The 22,790-nt window shown below is 45.9% G+C and overlaps 1 protein-coding gene across 2 annotated transcripts; it reads right to left on the bottom strand.

The window, feature by feature from the left end:
* Nucleotides 1-241: 241 nt before the first annotated feature.
* KLHL20 (kelch like family member 20) lies at nucleotides 242-19,604 on the bottom strand. Of its 2 annotated transcripts, XM_065743573.1 has the most exons (13): nucleotides 19,541-19,604; nucleotides 18,368-18,433; nucleotides 12,826-13,399; nucleotides 9,685-9,843; nucleotides 8,787-8,881; nucleotides 7,903-8,018; nucleotides 7,346-7,529; nucleotides 6,186-6,329; nucleotides 5,880-6,013; nucleotides 5,053-5,261; nucleotides 3,313-3,419; nucleotides 1,261-1,341; nucleotides 242-1,177 (listed from the first exon to the last, which is right to left on the bottom strand). In XM_065743573.1, exons 2-13 carry the CDS (start codon nucleotides 18,388-18,390, stop codon nucleotides 1,147-1,149), a joined length of 1,857 nt encoding a protein of 618 aa, XP_065599645.1. In that variant the 5' UTR covers nucleotides 18,391-18,433; nucleotides 19,541-19,604; the 3' UTR covers nucleotides 242-1,146. The 2 variants fall into 2 exon arrangements, with proteins under 2 accessions (XP_065599645.1, XP_065599655.1); XM_065743583.1 differs by having other exon boundaries at nucleotides 242-1,341.
* Nucleotides 19,605-22,790: the final 3,186 nt, after the last annotated feature.

Here is a 22,790-nt window from a genome sequence, read left to right as displayed (position 1 = left end):
TGAACAAGTCATAGAAAGGGAGTGCACCATCTCATCACGGTCAGTGTTGTACAACAGGAATTCTAGAGACACAGATGAGTCAGGAGGGCTGCTAAGGTGACACTGGACTAAGCATTTTTCACAGCAGGAGCTGACTCGACTGCAGGTCTGCCATTCTATCAAGAACCTGAGAAGTGAGTGTTGATCTAGGCTAGCCAGAATTAACAGATGATACCTGCCTACCAGCTTCAGAGAACTGCCTACCAGCTTCAGAGAAGTGGTAATGCAGCAGGCAACATGAGAAAGACTTCAATAAGCAACAGCTAGTTGTTTCTAGGTTCATAACGCAGAGGTGAGAGACAAAAGCTGAACTTTTGTACCACACACTGTACAGTAAAACGGCATTGTATGCAACCCTTTTCACTCACCCTCTTCTGTGGCATTTCACTGATTCAGTCGATAAATGAGAGTTCCAGTTCTACTTCTCACCTCCAGCAAGGCTGAGAAGATACTCAGGGTACCCATAGCTCTCCCATACTCTGAGACCCAACAACATACCACCAGGGTTGGACCCACAACAGCTTGCAGGACACAGCCCTAACCCTCAGCTCATTAAAACTCAAATTGCACACGCACATATACATAAAATACATATATATTCACATATATATGCATATAAAAAGCTGGAATCGTCGCTGTGAGCGACACAAAGAAGGTATGTGATACAAATTAAATGTAAAAATAAATATACTCTGCGCACAGGGAAGCTTCTGTGCAAAGGTGGCACCTTGCAGGTCAAGTACTACTATTTTTTTTTTTTGAAGCTCTCTGTAAATAAGGCAAAAGCAACGTTTTCTGTATCACTTTCCTCTTTCGCCCACCGCACAGCTGCCACATCCAATGCTCACAGCAGGAGGGAAGGCAGGAAACTCTCCTTGCCAGACTCCTGTTGCAGCTCGTAGTCTCTGCATTGGCATTACTTACACTATAGTGAATGGTACAGTTTGGTTTATTCAAAATTGTAGACTAAGTTAGAAAAAAATACGGACATAAGCGATACTTCTACTTTTGTCCAGCAGTTCCCTGGAGTCTGACAATGTGGTCTTCCATTGGGCACACTCTCATTGAAGTTCATTTTTATAATTCCATAGAGTCACTGGCAAAGAGTTACATCGGGTCTAGACCGTTCATACTAGAGCTGCAAAGAGTCCAGTGTCAACACGTCTCTTCAGTTTTTCTAGGACTGAGAACCCAGGGGTCTCTCTCCCTCTTGATGCTTACCATATATGGGATTCACAGTGTGTCATTTTGATAACACCTACTCCTCCTCCCAGCCGCCGGTAGTTCATCCCTCCGTACAACCTGCAAAGACAAGGCACGTTGCTCCAGCTCCTTCGTGAAGCCACCGTGGGAGTGATCCAGTCAGCCCTTGTGAGCACGGTTACACCACTGGTAACACCTGGTTGAAGTGGTTTCTGTGACAAGTTAGAAGCAGAGCAGCAGTCTTTTCACACGCTTCCAAGGTAAACACTTGTACCGGGCTCATGCCTTTCTCCCTCTAAACAGAAACTCCTTGTTTGGCCACGCCAGTTTCCTGTTATTTCAGTAATGCTTTCTCCCTGCCTGGCTGTGGGCTTGTAGCTGACCTCGGGCTACATTTCAGATAGCACCTGACCAAGGACAGATTAGCTACTTACAAGCCAACTTATTTCTTTTACATTTCTAATACCCTATCTGCTCAGCTGATCCAACCAAGATGTTACACATCCCAAGCACCACCTGCTTCTCCAAGATATGAGACATTACTGAAACGGTGCCTGCATTTCATATGGAAATCTGATCCCTACAGACTCCAGGATCCTACTCACTTCAGCTGCATAATTCTCTGTGTTGCTGAAGTCTGCTGGCAGAAACAGGAGAAGCAAGTTCTTCAAACAACTCTTACCAAGGCCATCTGGGATTAACAAATGATAGCAGAAGAATTTCTTTATCGAGCCACACAAAAAAGTCCTTCACAGAACAAGAAGTTCAGTAAAGAAAAGGAAGACCAGATGATGATCAGTTATTCTGAATGAAGTGGGGGAGGGGGCTCACAAGCTAATACCTTGTCTGTCTAGACTGCAACTCCTAGCTCAAGACATCATTACAGCCACTGGAAGTAGCTGAAACCATTCAGCTAAGTACATACTCCTCTCAGGTGGGTTTCCTCTGCACTTTTACATTGACCATAGCTCAGCAAACAAGGGGAAGATCCCCTGCTGCTCCTTATGACAGCTCATCTCAGCAGAAAGGGATTAATCTACTAGTATTACTAAGCCAGAAGGAATAAGGACATTAATTACTTTCTATTCCCCTCTACTCCCTCCAGATTACTGAAGCAGCAAGACTGAAACTTTAATTAGATTTGGGAATAAATACACAGATAATTGCTTTTAAGTGTAGTTAAGACTAGAAAAGGAGTAGGAAATACAACTTTCCAGTATGTTTCATGATTTCTCTCATCTTGTGAATCAGATGAAGATCTAATTGCTGTCTTACAGATTTAAAGGGAGAAGAACACCATACACTCTTGAAGTGTTCTGCTTCAGCTCCTCCAGAAAAATTTGGAGCTCAGAGCCTCAGCTTGAAAAGCCAAAAATGAGTAGGATGGTTTCTATAACATGACTGTGAGCTCCTTCTAAGGGCCAGCTTGTTTTTACCAGGAAGCAGAAGAGACTCAGCTAGGAGCAGACCTCTTTCAGTGCAGCTCACAATTGCAAGTTCAAAAGTGACACTTAAATTAGGTTTTTGTATAGCATTTTCCTGGCTACCTGACAAGCCTTCTAAATCACCTATTTTCTCTAGCTCTCAAAAACCCACCTAAACTTGGTTTTCCAAGCAGAAACTTGCAAGAAAATGTTTCCCTACTAGTCGTGGGTGTGCGGTAGGTAAATAACAGGGATATTACAAGTGTTCAGCTTCCATTCATATTTAAACATAAAAGTCATCTTGCCATGGAAGGCTTTTGCAGTCAGGCAGCAGTGATGTAGCAATACAAGCCTTCCACAAAGGTTAGCAAGCAGCAAGTGACCCTTTACATAATGTATTCCTCAGCACTGGACTATGTTTCAGCATAACAGGGAAGGGACAGCCACACAAAGTTCCCATGCCTTCCCAGTTCATCAAAATATGCTCGCAGCTTCAAGCTAACCAAGAATTTACAGCATGAAATTTATGCTGGCTGCTGCACCAAGCAATATGTCACAGTTCTAATCTGCTGGGACGGCTCCAGCTGGGTGGCAGCAGCTACATCTGGAGATTGCTACTTGACTGTTTCACAAACTTATCATTTACCTCCATGTGTTAGCATCCGGATCAAACACCTCAATGGTCTTCAAGTACGTGGTGCCATCAAATCCCCCCACTGCCATTAGCTGTCCATTCACCACTGCAAGGCCAACCTGGAAAACAACCATCACAGCAGCTGCTTAGCTACCTTGCTGAAAAGACAGGTCCTGAATGCATGTCCTGAAAATAAGGGTTGAAATAAACATTAATAAAAGGTTTAGCAGCCGTGTTTGGAGAAAGGCAATCTGCAATAGAATTTTCTTGGGGGGAAAAAGACAAAATTACCTAAATTGCATTTAACTAGAACTAGTACAAGACACCAAGCAATCCAAGTGCTGGGTTTCAAATAAGACATGAAAAGCTAAACACACATCTCAAATCAGAGACGTCAGAGTAGAAGCAGAAGGTTCCCTTTACTAGTGACTACAAGAACTGCTTGAAGGGTTGCAGATACATCAGAACAAAAGTCTTTATCAGCCAAAGCATACCACGCCCCAGACTTCTTGACAAATTACAACACATACTCCAGGGTATCTACCAGCCTACAGCCTGCAATGATTGCTTGAACTGGAAGAGAACCATACATAAGCCTACATAGCCTGCTCCTCCCAGGCTGTGGCTTGGAACATCTGTGAACAGCTTGGCCTCAAGCCTTTCTACATTATCTTTTTGGAGAAGCACAAAAATCACAAAAACCTCAAACAGCTCAGTAGTTTTAGATAGATTAACTCCAGAGAAAACAGCAATTTAACAGCAAAGATAAGAACACAATGTAATACAGCCCTCATTTTGGCTTTGAAGTACTTAGAACAAACTCAGGAGTTTTGCACATGCAGCTGCATTTGTTGAGGAACTGTTGAGGAATTTCTACATGATACAAATTCACGAAGAGTCAGTGCTCCATTAGTAACTAGAAAGGACAGTGTTGAACAATGTACTCAATGCTTTGAGGAAGGAAATGCATTTTTTCTGCTCCCCAAACCAGTACTTGCTCAAGTTCTGATTCATGCTTGCCTCACCAGACACTGAAATACTAACATACAAGCAGAATGAATCCACACTTTGCTTTACTATGTAATTCAGTATCTGATGATAAATATTCATAACATTTGCATCTGCCTAAACATGACGAGTACTTAAAATGCTATGTTAATCTTTTGTTCACATGTCTACAGAAAGCAGGAAGATTAGGAGTTGATGAAAACATGCTGTCACTCTCCATACCCACATGATTTGAGGAAGAGAGTCAGCATTCCACCTGAAAGCCCAGAAACCCTGTTCCCACACACAATCAAGGCAATGAAAAGGCTTAACTACGAGTTTGTATCTACATACAGTTGCTCACTCTTCCAACTCTTTTTTTCCTGTGCAGGTAGGATTGTTCACCTCCTAACTCACCCAAAGCACACTGCAAGAGGAGACCCAGGTTCTGATTCTGATACTGGTCTCTAATACTATCACATACCAAATATGATAAGATTAAGACCTCTTCAGTAGCCAACTCAGTGTAAGGGACCAGAACTATTTTGAAAAGACCTTCAAACAACTGGATGTCCATGCCACGACTACTGCTTCTTTCCTGAGGATTACTAAAGAGCACTACCCATTTGCAAACATTTCCCTCTCTGTTTCTATTCTGAAAGACACAGAAGCAGCAAGAGGGAAGTCACACGTGATAATGCTCTATTCCCTACTCCTACCACGTAATGACAGATAGTACAAGCAAGCAAACCAAGCCAAACTCACTCCGCTCCGTCGCGATGTCATGGCCACGACAGGAGACCACTGGTTGGTTCGAGGGTTGTATCTCTCAGCACTACTAAGCTCTGTCGTATCATCTCTGCCTCCCACAGCATATATCATGTCTTGGTACACTGCACAGCCCAGGTGCTTCCTCCTCGTGCCCATGGGTGCAATCGTATGCCAGCGGTTCTCCTGGGGATTGTATCGTTCCACTGCAGAGGAAATGACACATCTTTGGGAACAAGGTTGGCAAGAGGTGGGGGTCAGCACTTTTGGATCTGCATCCAAAGTACTGCTCGATCTGTGAAGACACTGCAGTGTCCACACAGCAAAAATAGGATGTACCAGCCTGTCCTGTCACTCGAATGCTTTCCTTCCATAGAAAGCCTGCTTTTCTCCCTCTGGTCTCCAGTCCTACACAGTCAATCATTCAGATTCAATCATCTTCACTCAAGAACAAGTTGGCAATCCTACAGAAGTACCATTACCATATTGCAGTAGTTTGAACTCCAACACTTCCCCTTCTACAGGGTTACAAGGCTGCTGCAGAAAAAGAGATGCTTGCAGCGGTGAAAAAAACGAGCAAAGTATTGTATTCAGAACAATACAATGCCAAATGCAGCATCCTAGGGGAAAAACCACACACACACACAGAGGTAACAGTGGTCCACAGGCCCAGACAGTGAATTACCACATAGCAAAATCCCATTTGAAGGAGAAAACAGAGCTAACTGGTCATTACGATATTCAGCTGCCATCTGGAGACGTTAAAGACAACAAACAGGACCGTGACAAATGCTGACAGCAACGAGGGACAGCAAAAGGCATACCAGTATTGAGAGGAGAAGTGCCATCAGAGCCTCCCACTGCATAGAGAAAGCCCCCTAAAACAGCCACAGCAACTCCCAGGCGCCTGGTGCTCATGGAAGCCACCCGAGTCCATTTGTTTTCTTTGGGGTCGTACCTGGCAGAAGAGGAAACATCAAAGATGCTGAAATGCCAGCATCTTCTCAAAAGGGGTAGAAAGGCTGATCTTATTCTCCCCAGAGAAAAATCCCCACAGGATCTGTCCATTTACTTCCTTCCCTTGCTCCCTTTTCTTTCTCATTTAATTTTGTTTTTAAAAACCTAAATACCTTTCCACAATGTTGAGGCAAGAGACACCATCCTGGCCACCCACAGCATAAAGGTAGCCCCCAAGAACTGCTACTCCAACACTGGTCCTGCAGGTGCTGGTGGGGGCCACATCACTGCTCCATTGGTTGGTCTTTGGATCATACCTAGGAAAAACACAAGCTGCTTATCTACACTTCAGACTCTCCCACATTCAGAAACTACTGAAGCAGTAAAATTCACCCATTGAGTCTGATCTGCAACACAGCTATTTATAAGTTGAATAAATAATTCCAGAATTATGCAATGCATGCAGCACATGTAATTGCAGGGATGTTCAAACTGCAGTGCAGATGATTCAAACTGAAGATCAAAGGTTGAGGCTTGTAAGAAAGCACATTACCAGGGACTGGCTGACATGTGCTGACTTGCATCTGTGCAAAGAGCAGCAGGCAGAGTTACACTGCTGGATATACCCTGCAGTTCACACAAGCCAGCACTGGACCTGTACTTCTAGATAAAGACAAAGGAACCAGACCAACTTGGGAACCCAGAGAACAGTGCACAGCAGAAAAGATGTGGGAGACAAAGTCATGATGTGGGAAGCTGGCAGTAAGCAAAGAAACAGCGAAAAGAAGAGGAGGAATATCTGTGTAGATCAATGGATTTGTTAGAGGGAAGAGATTTGGAGTGCATGAGTCATGTGGCTTGTAGGCATGCAGGTTGCAGTATGATGGTCCCAGAAACAGTAAGCTTGACACAGCTTGTTTGACTCGTATCTTTCACAGGTCTAAAAATTACCTATTTTTTTTTCTCCTCTGTATTTGCAAGGTTCCTTAACTCTGCAGTTACCTTCCTCAGCAACACTAAAAACAAACCAGTAACTGCAAGAAAGGTTAACCAGGATCACCACTCCTCCCACCAGTTACAACCAGACCCACCTCTTCCTAATTCCTCCTTACACCAAAGGCTATGTCTTGTCTCATTAAACAGAGAGTAAATGACACAAGCAGGACACGTGAAGACCTAGTTCAGCAGCAAACCAGTACATATTGAAGTAGATAAGTAATATAAATGTCAGGTTGTCAGCAGGTATAAAAAAAAAAGAGATGGCAAAATGAAGCTGGGGCTCAAGTTTAAGAATTGAGTTAATATTCTGCACATCAGCCTTACGGAGACCTACCTTTCTACACTGTTCAGGTAAGAGGAACCATCGTGGCCTCCCACTGCATAGAGAAGGTCATCCAGAACACTGACACCAACGCCACAGCGTCGTTTGCTCATGGAAGCCACCATCCTCCACTCGTTGGTCTGAGGGTCATAGCGTTCCACGCTGGAGATTGCATCCCCACTACACCAGCCCCCCACTGTTGGGTCCAAGCACAAGAAATGGCATCACAGTAACACACCAAGCAAACACACTGCACACGTGCCCGCTACAAATAATCCCTCTGCCCTTCAGCAGCCTTAACCCACTAGCTTCATCTCTCAGAGTTCATCGTTCTGAGGATTACAATTAGAAGACAGAAGTTGATTTTCAGGAGGATTAGGAAGCACTGCGGCACTGATGCCACCAAGAGATGACACAAGTGTGAAAGTGCAAGCTGACTCAAATCCCCAAATATTAATGCACAGGTCATTCACTTGGAATGACAGTTAAAAGATTATGTTTAAAGGAAAACGATCGCTAGAGAAACAGATTTGAATCTCCTGACTTAAGCCAGCAGGAGCTGTACTCACCTGCAAAGAGGACCTCTCCACAGCGGATGGGTTTGCGTGGTCTAGTTCGTGGTCCTTGCATCAGCGGTCGTTCTTGGGGTAACAGGAGATAGTTTTTGGCTTCATCCACTAAATCCCTGCACGAGACAGAAAAATATTCATTCCCAAAGTTCACTTAAACCTGGTCAAAGGAAAAGGCATGAATCAAAACTGATGGTAAGAGCAGTCAGCAGGAGTTGTGCACTTTGGCTATCTGCAAATCACAGAAGCACACAAACAGCTGCAGTTAAAACATGCACTGCCACCAAAATACTCATCAATTGTTCACACGTCACTCACACAGTAGCACAGCATCACTTTTTGACTGGAGTTGCATTTAGATCCTACTAGGTGTAAAGACTGATTAGAAAACGGTGATGAGATTTCTCAGGCTTACTGTATCATAAAACCCAGCTTGCCTCATGTTAAAACTTAACCACCAATGGTTTTGCCTTGAACAAAACAGGAATTGAATAGCACACAAATACATAATACTCTCATGACCAATAGATGGAGATAGTATCCTTCTGATTAATATTTTCTCCTCGAGCTCTGGCCAGCTCACATTGTCCATCCACTAACGATGTATCACCTGATCTAATCCTAACATTCCAAACACTTGAACAAAACAAAACAGAGAAGAAGTCCTCCTCCCCTCTACAAGTGGAATTCAGTCAGTATGACTGCTTACTTGGGAGAAAAAAACAATTTAGCCTATCCCCTGAACTTTTCCACATTAAGCACAACGAGGAAAAACATGTGCTTTTCAGGTAACGTAAAACTCCACCAGAATTGGGAAGGTGAGACATGCCACAAGGAAAGGAAATGGCAATTTCATTCCACTAGAAATGCAGGAGGAGATTTACCGGCATTCCTCATCACTCTTAATAAGAGGATCAGAGCCCACTGTACCCACGAGAAACTTGGGACTCAGCAGCGGCAGGCGAACGTGCTGGAGGACCTGCAACACAGAACAGGGCACTGTAGAAAAGCTCTAAAACCCCAAACAGAAAGAAACTGCAGGAGGAAAAAACAAAAATACTGACTAATAATGATAATAAGCACAAGTAGTTACAGAGGGACCTGAAAAGATATACAGTTTTAACACCATTAATAAGGGCTAGCTTGATGACAGCAGCATTTTCTTGTTTCCTTTTAAACAATTTTCAGAAGCTTTCCACTAAATATAGTTGCATTTAATATCTGTATTTCCAAAGAAGAAATGCCAGGGTAGACACTCGCTTCTTTTGATCAAAAAGCCTGAGACTTCAGAGGCTTTCCAGCCGACAGCTTTGTCAGAATGGGTGCTTCTCTGTGAAATGGCTTGGCTTAGATGAAGCACTGCATCTCAACAAAACCATTCTGACAAGCTCCAGTGTAAGATCCTGAGGGCTGAGGCATAAATCAAACAGCAGAGCTTAAAGATGCACCTCAAATGAAAGCGAGCTTCTCCTTATCCACTGTTTTTCAAACAACACTCAAAGCAATCCATGCAAACGTGCCTGGACAGACCACTGGAATGATCTTGTTTGGCAAGCCCTACCTGGAAACAATTCAACAAAGCCCCTATCAGAAGCTCTGGCCGCTGCATCTTTCAGCCTAGATGAAGGGAAAATGCCAACCTTGTAACACAGGAGGAATTCAAAACTACCATGGCATTGCACGCACTCAGAACCATCACGCTGCTGTTGTATTGCCCCGCCAGTCCTCATTACTCCTCCCCTGGATAAAAGGGGTCTCGAATGTCACTGTGCTCATTATTACCTGTGGCAGCTGGGGTCTTCTTTCCTGAATGCTGTACTTCACCCAGGCCATCACGGCGTTGAACACCTGCTCTTCACTGCGAACATTCAACTCATCGCTGGATATAATGTCTATGAGCTGATTGGCAGGAAGCAGCATGAACTCCTCGCTCTCCATTACCTGGTTAAATAGAAAACAAAAATGAGGACAGCGGCCAAAGCACCAGAACCATTCACACTCCTGCTTCTCAGCACAACTCTGAAGGGCAGATGGGTCCACTTGAAGTAGGGAGCAATGGGCTGATCCAACCAAGTGTCAACTGCCCATCATTATCTTGCCATCAACACATGACAGGCTTGCTGCAAAACGCAGACCCTAGCAAAACCAAAGATGCATTAAAAGGTTTCCATAGGACAGTTTTAAAAGGGTTAAGTCACAGAACACACTGGTCAGGTCAAAACTCAAGAAAAATATGACATGCCTTTACATTCAGCCTTCCTGCTTGCCCTGTATAGCAGCAGCAGAATAGAGAGGATCTATTCTCAAGCAATCCAAAGCAGAACACAAATACAAGAGTCTCAGCAACAAGCTACCAAAGGCTAAAATCCCATTTGAGGCAGAACAGAAAATACTTCTGGACAAGGAGATGGATTCATTTGACTGTCTCTCACTTGTTGTAAATATATACACGTAGAGCACGTGCGGGTCCAAAGATGCTTCAGAAGGAATCAGAGCCTCTGAAGGCACTGAGGACTCATCCCTTGTGAAACTCAAGCTGCTGACAATCTGCCAGCACATTAACTCCTTCAGCACCCAAGATAGTGACCAGCTCCTCAGGTGGCCTCAGCTGCCTCGCTCCCAGCACACAGCCCTGAGCACACATGCTGGAGCTGCAGGCTGCCATCAAAGAGTTTTGCTTGACACCCATCAGTTCAGCTTCCTCACAAGCATTCCCAGCCCATAGCTGGTCATCCACTGGGGGGTTTTAGGCAAGAAATTAAATTGAGGGGAATAGAAACCTTGGGAAAACATTCTTCCGAGAAGCTGATGATGTTATACAGTGATATATGTAAGAATTAATAGTAGAGGTCAGCACAGCAGAAGATGTGAAGCAATTCAGCCTGCACTCCCAAGTAGCTGCATGGGCTGGCCTGATGCCTAGTGCTTACTATTGGACATCACCATTCAGGAAATTCCCATCTCATGTTTCTCCTTGTCACTTTGTGGGAGCTGTGACTGTACAGAGAAGGACACGTTTTCTATCAGTTATGTCCCTCCCTGGTGAGGGATCACCAACCTGCTCTCAGGAAAGCAATGGCAGCACAGAACAGGAGCCTGACAAGGAGCACCATCAATGCTGGCTGCAGAGAAGCAGCAGAAAGGAATGGGAAGATCATTAGGAATGAAGAACAGCTGAACTCTTGGATACTGAGCGGGACACTGAAACTCATGCAGGCCGAACAAATAGTGAGCTAACCTAAGTGATTTAGTTAATTATGATCTGCATCAGCTTTAAAGAGAAGGGTGTTTTCTAGAGACCAAAATTCCTCTCTGTGTGTGCTTTCACAGGGAAAACGAACACAGGAAGCCATCTCTGAGGGACTGTGAAAGAAAAATCCCACAGCAGGCAGCTCCCAACAGCCAGCTGCAAGTATTAACACTAAAACATACAGACACAAAAGTGTTATGCTGACAAGAAGTTATTTAGAGTCTTGTAAGTATGCCCTACTCATGTAATAATAAGAAGAGTGCAGCTCTAACCATTAAAACCACCAAGTACTGAAAATAAACAACCATCTGTTTACCATCCTGCTCCCAAGGAAAAGCTGCAGAAGAAAAGAAATGCAGAGCAAGCACACAGCACATGACATGGACAGCTAAATGTAGGGCTTTGGATGCAGGGCTTTTGAGAAATCACTGAGTTCTAGAAAAAAAAAAACACCCAAAAAACAAGCTCCTAGATAGCAAATTCTGTCTTCATGGCTAGGAAAGTCCTATTTAATTGCAACTTTTAGAGTAAGCTGATGTCATGTGTCTACAGTCAGATATCAAGTATTGTCTTCAAGGTGTCCAACAGTCAAGTTCAATTGTGTTTGCTTCTGCTCATAATTTTCTTAACTACTACCTGACTGATATTAATACAATTCCAATCTGCTTCCTGCAGGGAAAACAAGAGCCTGCAAGCTGCAATCAATCACCACTCCTCTGCGGAAACTGAATTAGCACTAGTACTCCATTCTGGAACTACCAAAGGATCTACCCACAAAGCAGGTATCTCTCTCTGCAGCAGGCTACCCATCCCAAGGGATAGAAGAGCCTTTCTAGAAAAGGCAGGAGAAATCACCCTGCCAGGGGAACAAATCTTTGTGCTGAGAGCACCCCTAGAGAGCAGCTGCTTTCAACAAACACATTCTTACCCTTCTAACCAGGGCTCAGGAAAGGCACCACTTAAAAATGTTGGGTTCACTTCTAAATCTAGGTGTAAGAATAAAGTAAAGACCCACTCTTCACTGAGTATTGCTTAGGGAATCATTTATTATGCTGATCCCTCCCTGAACTGGTAGCTGGCAATTTTTTTCCCCAAAACATTTTCTAGGGAGAATGTGAAAAACAAGACAGACTTGAGTTTAGGAAGGTCAGCCACAAAATTACGCATGTGAATTCCTTTCACATCCAGCAATCCAGCTTCTGCTGAATAATAGATGCAAAACCCTGGTTCTGCTGTAGCAAGGGAGTTGAAGACTTCACTCGATACAGCTGTATGCTCCCCCAGTTCCATCATACTCCCAATCCGTACACTCACACATTTTTTCTGCTATTTCTCCTCACTTAAAGACTCTTCTCCCCTCTAATCTTGTAGAATCCCAAACACCATGCTGCAGTACACCAGTGCAGCTACATCAATTGCAATGACAGACACCACCTACATCTGTGGCCCTGCCTTCCACCACAGAACTAAATGAGAAGAAATGCTACAGATCATATTTATGATATACAGAACAATGGTGAAAACAGCCCTGTGGGTACTTCTTCCCTCTCTCCCCAAGAGGAGGATAGCATCCACTCTTAGCAGCAGATCTGAGAGCAGGGCTTGGGAAGAAGGACAAAGTGAGAGTAGCCCACAGCTCTCTAAACCACGCCTCCTGCAGAGTGGCCTCTTACCTCCTGGAAGTTATGCTGGGTGAACTTGTCAGCAATCCTCAGCAGTTCACGGCACGAGTGAGTGTCAGCAAAAGCTCGGATGCCCAGGCAATTGGAAGGGTCCAACTGTCTCTTAAGGAACTCGCAGCAGGCCTCCTGGATCTCGGCCAGCTGGAGAAGGCAAGCAGCTGGCAACAAGGTCTGCACATTTCCCTCTTCCACAGTGATCTGAGAGGTGTAGGCAAAGTCAATGAGCAGTTCCATGGCCCTCTCGTCAATGTCTCTGATCACCACTTCCGTCTGCCGACTCTCGGCCAGCTCCCCGGTGAACATGGCTCGGAAATACGGGCTGCAGGCGGACAGGATCACCCTGTGGGCATAGATCTTCTTCGCACCTACCACCAGCACCACATCACACAACTCCCTGTGCTTCCTGAGAAGGTTGATGACCTCCAGAGTCTGTCGTGGGTGCTTGTCAGAGATGTAAGGCATGCGGGCAGGCTGCGGCACCCCTTCCGGCAGCTTGTTAGGATCTCCCAGTGTGCATCGGCTGGTCACATCCATTCCGGTCTCCCCTGGTCGAGTACTGGTACACCTGCAGCAAGGGGAAGCCAAGAAGAGGATGGTCATCAACTCTTCCATCACCAGCTGTCAGCCAAAGCTCCACGTTTCACACCAATTACGAGGGCAAAACCAACGCTGCCCAGAGCTCTGCGGGAGAACGTGAAAATAAACGCGATCACGTGCAAGAAGAATCAGCCTCAAACCAAAGTCTACTCAGAAATAAATGAATCCCAGCTTGCAAAGGGCCTCTACCTATTTTTATATGCTCTTCATGACACACCACAGCAATGTCCAGCCACACACACACACATTTATTAACTGAATCTCATGACAGCCTTGCACATAGAGAAATATCATCCTCATTTCACAGATGGTGACTCAAAGCAGAGAAGTTATCCCAACTGGCCACTGTCACTTGAGTTTTGTCACTGCAGGAGATGGATTTCTGCTGCAAATAATTGCACTCACACCATTTATCTGTTCTTCTCCCTGTGTATTTGACAGGGATGTCCATCACTGATACCTGAATGCACCCAGCTGTCCTGAGGCCTTCAGTAGCTTTAGATGGCCTGCAACCTACCACGCAGAAGGCAAGCAGGATTATCAGACCAAACAGACAAAAAGCCAAAACAAGTGAAGTATTCACAACCACCAACCTACCAAAAAAGGAAGAAACTAATGCTCTGAACACACCAAATGACATCTCAGTTATCAGAATTTCTGCCCCGTGCCACATGTGCAATTGCTGAAAAGGATGCAGCAGCACCAGTGACCTATCAACTGCTCCAGAAATAAAGCAAGCAGAGGAAACTACTGCCTCTTCCACTTAGAAAAGTGAGGAAAAAAAACTTCACTCGGAGCAAATGAAACACACTGAGTGAAGAATGAGACTGCTGACAGCTCTGAATAATCAGTGAGCATGCTGGCTGCTGGAGACAGACTGAGAGAGCCAACACATCCTTTTCCAGCTCCTCTGGTACACTGGGCATTTGGGAGTTATCACTGCCTCTCTCTGCTCATATTAAGAGTCAGCTCTGCTATTGCTCGATACATTCTGCAGCATGCTGGAAGGAAAGAATTAAAAATATAACTTGCATCCTTTCCTCTCTTTATGAGAAGTGCACTTTCTAACCACAAGCAATCCAGCCTCTTTGCAGCAGCTCCAATTACTCACTTGCATCCCAGTCTGTTTTCCCATTCCCCCCACACTCTCTCCTTGATCGTGGCATTCAGCTGCTTCAGACCACTATCCCTCCCTCCTATCTTTGTTACACAGTTCCAGCTGGGTCTTCCCTCTGTGTTTTGCTCCTGCTCAGCCTCTGCACTTGAAATGCTTTGCTTGTTTCTTTTTAATATTTTAAATACATCCATCGCTGTTCTCCTTTCTCTACACCTCTGACAAACCCTTCTGCTGTTACACTGCCTCTCTCCCCTCCACCCACTCACATCCCTCGTAACCCAGATTCACTTTGCAGCGTTCCAAAGCTCTGCAAAGTTCCCTAAACAATGTAGGTAACCACTCCTTGCAGCATCAAAAGGGAACTAAGTTCAATGGTACTCTTGTAAAAACCTCAAAAAAACCTTAGCTAAAGATTAATGTACCTAATTGGCTTTCTCTGGTAGTCCCCAGCAGCTAAATGCAGACACTAAGTAATCTAATCCCTCTAGCAAGGGATGGAGGAAGGCAGTGACAAAGCCCCCCAGTACAGGGCCAGCTCTCGCTAAGCACACCACATGGATTTCATTGCACTAAGGCCAGATTTGGGCAGCAGTTCCCCATTCCTTGCCAGGCTAGAACAGGCTTTTCCTCCCAAATCTGACTGCTGAACAGATCTTTAACTAACTGAAAAGGAGACTGGTTATTAAGAACCTCAGGCATTCCTGCACTGTTCCCATCCCCATTTATCTGCGTGTGCCTATTGTAACCAGCCTCCTTTCTCCATGAAAAAAAAAAAATGACTACAGAGAACAGAACAGCTGGGAAAAAGAAAAAACAGAATAATAAGCAAATTAGCATTCCCAATTCATCCACAACTTACCTCTAGGTAAGGCAGAAGCAAGTGATCAATGGGCTTGGGAATTTCCATACTGGATCGAGACAGGTGCTTGATGTTAAGCACCGTGGGCTACTGCTGTGCACAGGCACAGAAGCGTGAATTAAAAGGACAGGGACAGCCTGCACCTCCACGAGGATAATCATCTCACTGCATTATGTGTGCATTACGCATATATATGCATAGAGAACGAAACGATGACTCAGTAGCTTAGAGGTGCAAAAGACAGAAAGCAGCATTTGATTCCCACATGCTAGGCTAGCTGCCTCCCCCCCAACACAGTCACAGCTAAGAGCTGCTCCCAAATACACAGGCTGATTAAGAAGAGGTGAGGATGGAGGAGGTGCTCAGATACACGGGGATTAGCTGGAAGCAGTGCTGAGGAAGCCAGCAAACACAATGCGATTAAGAAAGGGCTGACAAAGGATCGGTTTCCGTAGCACACTGCTCAGAAGTACAAATGGAAACACAGGCAGCCTGCCACACTAAGTCAGCGAAATAAACAGGCAGCACTGCCTCCATTTTATTCATCTGTGCCACTTCCCAAAACTTGAGTCGTTAACACGGACACTCATGAGACTTTCACCCTCACAGCAACACAGCTGCGTTGAAAAAGTTCAAAATATACCCAACAATACATAACTAAGAAAAAATACTTTCAGATAACGTCACTGAGCTCCTTAGCACTAAGGCCAGGGTGGCCTGAGTGTTTTTGGTTTCAGATTACACACCTGTAAGCATAAGACCAAAAGAAAACTTTAATGTAATGCTGAAGAAAATAACCAATGGGACCCACAGCCCATGAAACAGAACACAAAACAGGATGAACGCAGCAGCTCAAATCACTCATCGCTCCAATGGATTTCAGGAGCAACGGATTGCAGGAGCAAATGCAGGTGATGAATCTGTAGTGATTTATGCCTAAAATTCCAAGCTAGGCACTGACAGAATGTCATACAGAATTACCAAGACAAAGCCCCTTGATTTGGTCTATCACAACACCACAACTAAGTAGATGGAAATGCTTACTTGCAGCAACCAAACTCTATGAACTGAAAATCTAATAATTAGTAAAAAAAACAAAACAAAACAGAGACCACAAGGCTTAGGAAAACACTCAGTGAGGCTGAACTATGCAAAATACACCCTTCATCAGCAAGGACTCCTCTGTCTCACTGATGCCTTCAGCAGAACAGTTTTCTCTTGCTGCATCCCAATGGTGAGAGAACAGCCTGCCCCAACTATCACTTCATTGCTAATGCAAGACAAATCCTGCCTGTGGCAGAGAGAACGCACCAAAGTTCAGTCTTGACAGGAATAGCTGCAGTTTGTTTTCCATTCAAATCACTTCCCCCAATCCTCTGAAAGCTGTACATATTTTATACCAACTCACCATGTCTACAAACACGTCTGGGCAGAAGGGTTAGCACAGAAGTAAGGGCCATGGAAGTACGTCAAACGAGACATCCCACAGTCTGCACTGGCTTGCCACAGAGGGAAGGAAAACAGAAGGTACTGGAAGGTCTGGTCTGTGTGAGTTGTTAAAGAAGCCTGAAGCTCCAAGGTCAACACCACTAGAGAGATCCTCTGCTGCTTCAGCCCAGGGCTGCTGCTCACTGCTAAAGCTACCCCAGCCCGAGTGGCATGGCAAACCCAAGGCCACAAACCCACTGAACACCTATCAACCTCCATGCTTCCATTCTCTGCCTCAAAACCACCAGCAGAAGTCAGCAGACAAATCAGAACCTCAATCTGCTTTGTTCCATAGGAACTCGGAAATGCAGGAGAGAGATAAACAAGCCAAGCTGGTCATCAATTCCACACCATCCTGCAATAGCATTTTGATAAATGGAGCACCCCATGAAAACCTAAAAAGATACAGTTCTAGGTTGGTTAAGATTTAAACAGCCTCACTTGCAGAAGACTGAGCTGGAAGAGAGCAGTCTGCCCCTTCATACGTCATGCAGAAAAAAGGAACTCACTATAAAAGACACAGGTTATCTCCTCTTTGCCCAAAAGCTGCATTTCTTGCCTTGGCAAAAAAACTCCATAACACAGCCCTAGAGATGTCCATATCGTGTCCCAAGGTTTGCTCATTAGCTTAATTGAAGCATCGTGCTGATGTTTACAGAATTATCCCCAGTAAAGTTTCCCAACTTTTATCACCCTAGAGTACAAGACAAAACAGGCAATTTGCATGAGTCGTCTCTGCTTCATTTGGAGGCAAAAAAAAGCTTCAGGCAACTTTGCTTCCATACAGCTTACATGCAGAAATATAGCTGCTGTTAAGATGTGCCATGGCACATTTTATAGTGAACAGCAACCAGAGTGAACAATCCTGCTTGCCTACCTGCCATCATGCTGATTTACCAGGACTATTCTTTTCTACTATACATAACACAACATTTCTAATATAGCCACAGCAAGCACTCCCCTGAATTAAACTTCAGCTGCATCTCCAGCTCATTAGCCCAGAGGCATCTGGCATCCATAATTAGAAGAGGAAATCTCCTTTCCACCCAAGACCTTACCCTATCCGAGGGGCTAAACTCCTTTAGTTAAGAGAAAAGTAATGCCTCTCAGAAATCAAGTTCAACTTTAATTCCAGGCTGTTTATTTCACATTATGAGAACACAGAAGTAATTAATTAAATACTGGATTTTAAGCAACAAGGGGCAGAGGAGAACATAGAATGACAATCAATTGTCTTCCACACTCTTCTCAAAGCAGCACATCCACTCCCAGACATCTGGTCCCTAAATACTGAGAACTAAACACACAGATGTAAAGACTGAAGATAAATGCTCGCACTCTATATCTCCTATCCAGATTTTTTTTAAGAAAGAAAACAAAAAGAGGTTTTATGATCTAAGCACTTCTGAAACCAACTCACTGCAGGATTTATCACGTGGGGTTAAGAGAAGGACAACTGCTTTTCACCTTACCTGCGCATTGGCTTTCCGTCCATGCACTGTGAAGAGAAACCTTCACCTTACAATTTAAGACCTGATCTGGAGGAAGAAAAAGAAGAAAAACGGTGATGCTGTGTAACAAGAGCCTTCCTCCCTTCTCTTCAGTCTGACTCCACAACAGAAGAGCTGACCACATCCACATCCTAATATGCCTTGAAGCTCTAATCCAGCTATAAAATTCGCAGTCTGGATTAACGATGTCTCGACTGTGGGGGCTAAAGCAGATGGAAATATAATCATCATTAAAAGTCATTTCACCACAGCCGTATAACAATTCGTTAGGCAAATGGAACACACGGATCAAAGTCGGGAAACTGTCTGTCTATCTGAACCCTTAGGATCGTTGCTGCAAAGGATGAAATGCTTTGAGTGCCAGGAGTGGGGCTCTGCCTCGCAGTGCAGTAGGGACTGAATGAAGGCAGGCTGGCAGCTAAGGCACAACACTGATCTCAAGCTCAAAGAGGGTAGATTTAGGTTGGGTGTAAGGGAAAAGGAGTTAAATAGTGAGGGTGGCAAAGCACTGGCACAGGCTGCCCGGAGATGTGGTTGGTGCCCCATCCCTGGAGACTTTCAAGGTGAAGCTGGGTCAGGCCCTGGGCAACCTGGTGGAGCTGTGCTGTCCCTCCTCACTGCAGGGCAGTTGGACCAGATGGCCTTCAGAGGTCCCTTCCAACCCTGAGGGTTCTGTGACTTATCACAGGAGGGTACCCCGCGTTCAAAGTGACATCCGCAGGCTTCCAGCCTTCACACACCCAGTGCGAGGAGGGGGGCAACGATGAGGGAGAGACCGAAAAACTCTTCAAGAAAACACCCACCGCGTTCAGCCCAGAAAAACAACCCTCTCAGACGGCACAAGCCGTCAGCTGGAGCCCTGCACCCAAAGCACCGGGGCGGGGAGCAGAACTTCAATGGAAGTTGCAAAATGGCTCCAGCCGCGGCTGCCGACGTGAGCCCTTCCCTTCACCCCGCCACGCCGCGCTCCGAGCCCGCTGCCTTCCCGCAGCACGGCCCGCCGCGGCCTACGGATTTAACCCCCTTAAAATACACACATATATCAGAGCGAGGCTCAGACCGAGCCGCGCAAGGCTGCCCACCCGCACCGCACCCCGCCCCGCCGTGCTCGCTCACTCACACGCACTGACACACGGCGCACCGCCGCTCCGAGCCCGGCCCTCCTCCGCGGCAGGAAGCGGACAGCCCCGCGAACCACCGCCGGCCCCTTCCGGCCCGGCCCCCCACCGCCCCGCCCCCAGCAGGCGCCGGGGGTCGGCGGCTGTGAGGCGGGAACGTGTGGAGCAGAGACCGCCCCTCAGCTCACCGCTGCCTCCTTTGCAGCGCTTACGGAGTCTCCCCTGTGCTCCCCTTCTCCACACTCACCCACCCCATTCCCTCACCGCTCGCCATCACACTGTGCTCCAGACCCCGCCAGCTCCGCGCCCTTCTCTGTCTTTCTCACAATGAGTAGACCAGACCTGAACGCAGCGCTCGAGCTGCGGCCTCCCCAGAGCTGAGTACAGGGGGCCGATCGCCTCCTGCTCCTGCTGGCCACGCTACTGATGACACGATGGTACCAGAATGGTGCTTGGTGCTGGATTGCTGCATGCTGAAGCCAGTTCTGGTTCTATTACAGCTGCACTTGGCTCAGTTCATTCATCTGGGTGACTCTAGTACCACTGGTAAAGCATATAGCAACCACAGTAGTGATGACATGCAGGTTTGGGTTTTTTTTTTTCTTTTTTTTTTTTGTAAATAGCATCATACATTTCAAATCATTGGCTGTTCTCACCCAACCTCAAGTCCCCTTGAGGCACACACCAGACATCCCCGTCCTTCCACATTACTACCAAGTGCATCCAGGTCCTTGAGCAAGGCAATCCCACAGTTGGACTTGCCCTTTGCCTGAGGCAGGAATAACCTAGACTGTCTTGCCCAGCATGTTTATCTTGTGCACCACAGGGACTTTATTCCCCCTCTGTAGTACATAAAAGTCTTCACTGGGCAGGACCAGCTCAACTGGCAGGTCCCCGAGAGCTGACTAACCAGGTGGCTTTTGCTAAATGTGTGTCCCAATGTCACAGCACCCAGTGCACTCTTAACAGTCTGCTGTATCATCCCATTTTCCCAGAGGCTGTGCGTAATGGGGGACACGATGCACCCCCTCAGTGCCATACTCTTTGGCCCGGGTGTCTACGAGGCGAATTTAGAAATGAGTCCCGTTGTTTGACTCAGTTCTTTCTGGGGTGCCATGTCACCACATGACTTGCTTTTCAAAGCCCAGGAGAGCGTTTCTGGTGGTGGCACGTGGCATAGGGTGTTTCCAACCATCCATCATTGTCAGCACATGGAGCTTGACGATGGTGTGTTTGTGGGAGTGTGATATAATCCACCTGCCAGGCCTCCCTGTATTTATACTTCAGCCATCGTCCTCCACAGCAAAGAAGCTTTTATCATTTGTCTTGCCTGAAGGCAGTACATTTCACATGCATGGAAAACCTGTGCAGACAGCATCCATGGTCAAGTCCATCCTCCATCCCAAACCCATCTATATGTTGCATCTCTTCCTTGAAGGCCTGAGGTGTCATGGGCCCTCCAAGGTGTGAATTATTCACCCTTATATTCCCAGTCCAGATAAACCTGAGCCACTTCAACCCCAGCTGCCCAATCCAACTGCTGGTTGCTTTGATGTCCTTCAGTGGCATGACTTGTGGGTGTGTGGACATTTATGTGACATACTTTTACGACCAGGTTTTCCATCCAGGCAGCAATATCTTTCCACAGTGCCGCAGCCCAGATGAGTTTGCTTCGACATGCTGCCAGTTGTTCTGCTTCCATTGCTGTATCCACCCCCACAGGGCATTTACCAGAATATCTGAGTCAGTATAGAAGTAGAGCACTGGCTGTCTTGTTTAAAGCCAGCTGGATGGCCCTCACTTCTGCAAACTGGCTCAATTCACCTTCTCCATTGTCAGTATCTGCGACTTGTCACTTGGGTTACACACAACAGCCTTCCATCTTCAGTGTTGTCCCACAACACGTCAGTAAACGAGGAGTGTTTCTTCTCATTCTCTGGTATTTTGTTGTACGGTGGGGCCTCTTCAGCATGTGTCACTCCCTCCTCTGCTGATATGCCAAAATATTTTCCTTCTGGCCAGTCCACAATCGCTTCAAAGATTTCTGGATGATTGGGTTTTCCTATTTGAGCCTGTTGTGCTACCAGAGTCAACCTACCTACTCCATGTAGCACTGGTTGCATGATGTGTAGAGGGGACCCTCCCTTGGAACATCCAGCCCAGCACAGGTAGTCCAGGTGCCAAGAGGAGTTGTGCTTCAGTACCAACCACTTCTAAAGCAGCTCAAACTTCTTTGTGTGCTGCTAAAATCCCTTTTTCAGTTGGAATATAGCATTTCTCCATCTTTGAAACCCTAGGGAGCGACCTCCAGTACGCCCTAGTGCTTTCTGTCAGAGGATCTAGGGAGGTGATCCTGCCCATGTGCTCTGTGCCAGTGAGACCTGGTCTGGAGTACTGCATTTGGACATGGAGTCCTCAGTACAGGAGAGATGTGGACTAGTTGGAATACATCCGAAGGAGGGCAGCAAAAATGAGCCAAGGAACATTTCTCCTATGAGGACGGGCTGAGAGAGCAGGGGCTGTTCAGTCTGGAGAGGAGAAGACTCCAGTGAGACCTGAGAGTGCCCTTTCAATATCTAAATGGGGCTGTAAGAAAGAAGGGGACAAAATCTTTAGCAGGGTCTGTTGTGTCAAGACAAGAGGAAATGGTTTAAGACTGAAAGAGGGGAGATTTAGGCTGGATTTCTCCAATAAGGGTGGTGAGGCACTGGCACAGGTTGCCCAAACAAGTGGTAGATGTCCCATCTCTGGAGACATCCTAGGTCAGACTGGATGGGGCTCTGAGTGGAGCTGTGGGTGTCCCTGCTCAGTGCAGGGAAGTTGGATCAAATGGCCTTTAAGGGTCCCCTCCAACTCAAACAATCTTATGAATCTATGATCCAGCTGGGGCCATCCTTCTCTGTTGCAGTATAGAGCATTTTTTATATCATATCCTGCCCAGATCAGCCCAAGATCTACTGCATGAACTACTTCCCATTTAATTTGTTCAAAAGCTTGTCTTCGCTCAAGTCTCCGTTTGAAACCATCAGACTTTAATTTGGAATATGCATTCTCCAGAGAACTACAATGCCTAAGAAAGACTGTGTTTCCTTTTTGTTATTTGCTGGTAACATAACTGTTACTTTATTGATGATATTCACTGGAATCTGATTATGTCCATCTTGCCATTTTGCATTGTGTGCACTTGACGTCATCTGGACCTTTGCATAACTGCATGTTATGCAGGTCACTATGAATCACCTCCCGCACAGCTAATGCCCTCAAGT

This window comes from Cyrtonyx montezumae, unplaced genomic scaffold (assembly GCF_038088225.1).
Source record: "Cyrtonyx montezumae isolate F1298 unplaced genomic scaffold, pur_monq_1.0 scaffold_1, whole genome shotgun sequence".
NCBI classification, from domain to species: Eukaryota; Metazoa; Chordata; class Aves; order Galliformes; family Odontophoridae; genus Cyrtonyx; species Cyrtonyx montezumae.
The sequence above is the reverse complement of the archived record's forward strand: the minus strand, read 5'-3'. Positions and strand labels throughout refer to the sequence as shown.

Bases quoted from the DNA above. Each gene is read 5' to 3' on its own strand.
- KLHL20 (XM_065743573.1), bottom strand. From the start codon at position 18,390: ATGGACGGAAAGCCAATGCGCAG. The intron at 5,262-5,879 runs GTATGCCTTTTG...TTTCCTCTGCAG, and splicing joins CACTTCTCCTCTCAATACTG to TGGAACGATACAATCCCCAG. The intron at 1,342-3,312 runs GTAAATGATAAG...TTGTCTTTGCAG, and splicing joins CCGGATGCTAACACATGGAG to GTTGTACGGAGGGATGAACT.